This window comes from Conger conger, chromosome 10 (genome assembly GCF_963514075.1).
Source record: "Conger conger chromosome 10, fConCon1.1, whole genome shotgun sequence".
Lineage (NCBI taxonomy): Eukaryota > Metazoa > Chordata > Actinopteri > Anguilliformes > Congridae > Conger > Conger conger.
Window position 1 is genome coordinate 40,902,528 of NC_083769.1, and position 5,518 is coordinate 40,908,045.

The window sequence follows — 5,518 nt, forward strand, 5'->3', positions numbered from 1 at the left end:
CATTGTAAACACAGTTTGGAGGGGAATTTTCACACCTATCCACCGCCTCTTGTCGATTTTCACAGCTTTTTTGAAGACTGTCCTGCTCCCCCTTCCACCTGCAGTCATATGTGATATTCTTAGACAAACACAGCTGCCTATAAATGCTTTTAAATACCCATACTCCTCTCTGGTTTGGCCACAGTGCTCAAAGAGAACTATGGATCCTATAGTGATTGTTTTCATAGTTTTCTCATCAGTGCACCATTCAGCCACTGATCAGTGCATATTCTTCTCCAATTTACTTGAAAGAAAGCTGTTCTTTTGAGATGCTGTTTTGTGCCATTCTGTTGAGCAGAAATGCTTCATTCTGGATCCACCGGATGAGGATAGAAGCACTGAACCCTGAGAATTCCAGGTGAACTGCATGGCTAAATCAGCATCCCTCACTCACACATACACACACACACACACACACACACTGCAGTGTGGCTGCTGCACTCATCCCCTGCTGCTGCCGTCTGATCACAAACTGCCTCTCCTCTTGTTCTGTTGTCTTTTCTCCAAACGTCTCCTCTGTCTCTGATGCACCATAGTGAGTCTAGTGTCCCTGGATCACCTGAACCTGCAGCTGTCGATCTGTGGATATCCCTGCACAGAGATCCAGAGAGAAACTATGTCTTCAGAGTTGTGTACAGTGGCTGTTTCGTCCAACCGGAGGTGAGACGCCTCTCTCTACCAGCATAGTTTCTATATCTTCGAAATTGTGTGTATTGCACTTACCAAGGGCGTATATTTTATGAATAAGAGAAAATGATGTGTGTATACTGCAATACATTCTGAGCATGAATGATGGGGGGTCCTTTTTTGTTGTTAACCTTTAACGTTTTTAACCTTTGATTGAAAGGTTCAGTGGTCAACAAAATTAATTCAAAATGTGTGATCAACAAACAAAGTGTGTTAGTTTATAAAATGAAGTGTCATTATTATTCTTGAATCAGTCCAAATCAGGCCTAACCTTATAGTGTATATTGTGAACTTCTGTGATCTGTGTTTAGACCAATGGTTTAGACAGATTGTGAATTTGCGAATGGCGATGAACAGTAAAATATGATATGACACTTTCTCTTGGATTTTTTCTCAGTACGGCAGCTATTTAATAATGCTGAGTTTGATGAAGAGATTCAGTTGCTTTGGAAGCAGAACCAGAAGCGTTGTCATGAAATGCCCAATGGTGATTGCGCCACCTAGTGGTGAATATATTTACTGTGACCCCCAACTTCATAGAGGTAGGTACTCTAAACCTATTGTGTGCTGGTTTGACAATGCATTAAAGATGTTGGGTATTGCAATGTAATATATATGTATGTTTATACATACATATTTGTTTCCACAAGTGACCAGATGAATTCCACTAGATAGCTAGAGCAATAATTTAAAAAATTTATTTGATTATTTTGCTTATTTATATTTTGCAGATGCCCTTGTTCAGGGTGAGCTAAACTTTGCAAATCTTGTATTAGTTCGGCTGAAATTCAAGCCCCGTAATGAAGCTACAATTACAGTGACCCAGCTGGGATTTGCTTTATGTCATAAAGCTCAGATCCCTCTGCTCTGCTCTTTGCCTCACCGACACTCCATTTAGGTGTTTATAGGTGTGTTTATGTTCGTGAACGTATGTGAGTGTGTGCATGTTTTTGCATATTTGTACAGTGACAGGTGTGAGTTTCTGTTAGCTGATTTGTATCTGATTACAATGTGACTATGTTGTGTGTTTTGTAGCTCCAGTGGTCCTGTCTCTGAGAGGCAAATTGATGGTAGTCCTGGAGGAAGCCCGTCTGGTCGATCTCAGTGCTGAAATGAATGGCCCTCACGTCACAGTACAAGGCAGGAGAAATGTTATGACCCTAGAGACGGTGCGGTACATCTCAAATTCTATTATGCAGTGGGAATTACTGGTGTATTGTATGGCACAAAAAAAGATATTTGTCTACTTGTGAACTTTTTTGTTGATGCTTTTAGTACATACATTTGAGGAATCAAACACAATACAAAAACACAAACTCAATGAGAATGGTGGTTATAAATGATCCTCTATTTTATAATATTTTCCATCTGGGGCAACAAACGTATTGCTATGTGTGTTTGTTATATTTTTACACTATCTCACTCAAATTAGGGTTCTCAATCTCCATTCTATGGAAAAATCTGGAAATGTACGTTATGTGAGTAGATTGTGCCACCTTGTGGTGTAAAAATAAATTGGCAGAGAAAATATCTGGCACTGTATTTCTCCCTCTAGTGGCTTCATGGACAATGATGAAAAATGGATGTCCATATACAATTTCCTGCCTTCTGAACTGGAAATAATTACTTATAGTCATCTAAATTCACTCCTCAAACAAGGCTGACACCAGAAAGGACTAGACAGTTATTTAGAAAGAGAAATCCCTGTAATGATATCATTTACCTATTTGTTTCACACCTATTTTTTGTCGTTATTAATTATGCATAGACTAATTTGTATTTTTCTTTTGTCTCTGGAACAGCATTTTTTTGTTGTTGTCAAGCACTGACCTCTGACTGGCCCAATTGTACATGTACATAAATGTGGTGCATTACATATGAAGCCGTATGATGTTTCATGTGTTTGCATGTTTTTAGATTGGACTTAATGTTACAGGTGCAGGGAAAATCAGAGCAATTCTTGCCCGTCAAGCTGGTCAGTGGAAACTGCGCATACAGCATGGACGCCAGCTGCCCCAGAGGTTTGTTTGTGTAATCAATCAAATTAAAATCCTGGAGGAAATATCAGACGTCTAACCTGGAACATTACCCTGTAATGAGCCTCATAATCATAATGTACTCATGAGCCAGATCTATGAGCCCAGTGAGGTACAATTAAACTGCGTGTGGGTGGCTGATCTACAGCAGATGCCCACCTCTACCTATTTAGTCTATAGCTGGTATGTCAATATCAGACGATATGTTTACTGCATAGTTACCCCTGTGCGCCCTGTGTGCCTCCCTGCCCCCAAAACCCTGCTCTGTGTAGGTACGAGATATGGCCCGCCAACCCTTAATTTTGAGGATGGCATCCTGGTGCACCCCCTGTTTCTGTTACAGTGTCTAGCTCCATATCAGGAGAGACAGTGTTGTTGTTACAGTCTCTAGCTCAACGCCAGGAGAGACAGTGTTGTAGCCCCACATTTCTCAGGAAAACATGCCCCCTGTGACTGTCCCCCAGGGACCTTCGACCCTACCCAAAGTCCAGACACCCCGGGGCAGCCTGTAGTGTAGTGGTTAAGGTAAATGACTGGGACACGCAAGGTCGGTGGTTCTAATCCCAGTGTAGCCACAATAAAATCCGCACAGCCGTTGGGCCCTTGAGCAAGGCCCTTAACCCTGCTTTGCTCCAGGGGAGGATTGTCTCCTGCTTAGTCTAATCAACTGTACGTCGCTCTGGATAAGAGCGTCTGCCAAATGCCAATATTGTAATGTAATCCCACACGTAAGCATCATACGGCGTCTTTTTGGACAGAGGAAGGGGTGCGGCCCACCCTGACCAGTCCCGGTGACCTCAGATCCTCCAAAATCCTTGGCTGTCACGGGAGGTGGACGATACATTCCCCATGAACCCATCCAACATGGACCGAAGGGAAAACGGCACCCCAGAAGAACAGAACTCCATGTCTCTCAACAGCTCCACATGGGGTCCCCTCTTAGAGATGCACAGCCACACTGGGGAGGACAGCTACCCGCAGATAATAAAGAGCTCTGTGTCACCTCCCACCCTCCAAAGCGGGACGTTAAAACCGGTGTTCTCCTCTGACTGAAACAGAGCAGGAGGTTAAACCTGCTCCTTCTCCTCTGGCTGAAACAGAGCGGGAGATTAAACCTGCTCCTTCTCCTCAGGCTGAAACAGAGCAGGAGTTTAAATCCGCTCCTTCTCCTCTGGCTGAAACAGAGTGGGAGATTAAACCCGGTCTTCTCCTCTGCCTGAAACAGAGCGGGAGGTTAAACCCTGTCTTCTCCTCTGCCTGAAACAGAGCGGGAGGTTAAACCCTGTCTTCTCCTCTGCCTGAAACAGAGCAGGAGGTTAAACCCTGTCTTCTCCTCTGGCTGAAACAGAGCAGGAGGTTAAACCTGCTCCTTCTCCTCTGACTGAAACAGAGCAGGAGGTTAAACCCGCTCCTTCTCCTCTGACTGAAACAGAGCGGGAGGTTAAACCCGGTCTTCTCCTCTGACTGAAACAGAGCAGGAGGTTAAACCTGCTCCTTCTCCTCTGACTGAAACAGAGCGGGATGTTAAACCAGCTCTGTCAGCACCGGCCTCGCCTCCCCCTGTTTCAGGAGTGCCGGGGGCTGCAGCCGCCATGGCGACAGACACCCCTGACAGCGAGCAGACGGTCGGCACCGCGTCTCCTTTCCCCGCAGCCTCGGGGCAGAGATTAGCCTCGGACGTCCAGGACAGCGGTGTCCTAAATACCTCACGCGGGAAGGCCTCAGAAAGCGGTGCTCTGGAGGTGGAGGGGCAGATTTCAGACATCAGCATCGCTCCTTTCGCCCCCTAAACGGCGGCGACAGCCCGTGTGTGAGCTTCGCCCCAGGCACGCCGTCCCAGGAAGCTCCACGCCAGCAGGTCAACAGGACTGCACTAAAACAGACCGTAATCTTCTGCTTTATTGGTGCTGACCCACAAGCAAACTAGCCATAAAAACAAATGGAACCATAAAATGTTTAGCATACACTTGAAAAACTGTACGACAACCCAGGAGACAAAACGTGACACCTTTTCGCAGAGATCTATGGATCCAATTGCACACACGCGCAGCTAACCTGTAGAGTACTGTACTTGCCGGACAGTTTAATACTGTAGCGACCAGCAGACTATTCTGTACAAACTGCAAGGACAGAAGTTGTCATAACATGATTTACAAATCCTTGCTAATAGCCTGACCTGTTGTGCTGACAGGATGGCAGAAATTACTCTAACTTCACTTCAGTTCCGGACAGGGAACTGGCAACTGTACCAAAGCGAAATAAATCTGTCAGATTATTCAGATTGAACCATTTTTTTCTTAATTGTTTACTCCCTACTTTTGTCCTTCAAAGTAATGTTTTCCATAAATTGCACAAGAAAGATGAAATGCTGTAACTTAACACAATGTAATGTAATAACGTAAAATAATTTATGAAAAATGTGTCCAGTTTTAAATGATATATTCCAGAAAAAAGGCTCTTATTGAGGAAATGTTCTTCTGTACCCCCTGCTTTTTGAGAACATTAGTTAATTATTAGACAGTCTTAGACAAATATGTAAGAATGTCACATTTATTACGGCATGTAATCTGAAGTTTATTGAGGACTTGTGTCCTGCTTTGATTCCTCATATATGAGCAACTATAATTATTATTAGGCCAACTATAAATGCAGATATTTATGATCCTATTCCTAAAACCCAACACCTCCAGCGTTTGTTTACAATTACTGTGAAATGGCCTACTACTTAAAGGTAATGATAGCATTAATAAATGACT

General features: G+C 43.8%; 1 protein-coding gene across 1 annotated transcript; it reads left to right on the forward strand.

Moving 5' to 3' along the window:
* Positions 1-1,165: 1,165 nt before the first annotated feature.
* c10h1orf127 (chromosome 10 C1orf127 homolog) lies at positions 1,166-3,839 on the forward strand. The gene is made up of 4 exons (XM_061256914.1): positions 1,166-1,268; positions 1,762-1,895; positions 2,663-2,747; positions 3,521-3,839. The coding sequence occupies exons 1-4, from the start codon at positions 1,199-1,201 to the stop codon at positions 3,613-3,615; spliced, it is 384 nt and encodes a 127-aa protein (XP_061112898.1). The 5' UTR covers positions 1,166-1,198; the 3' UTR covers positions 3,616-3,839.
* The last annotated feature ends 1,679 nt before the right edge of the window (positions 3,840-5,518 follow it).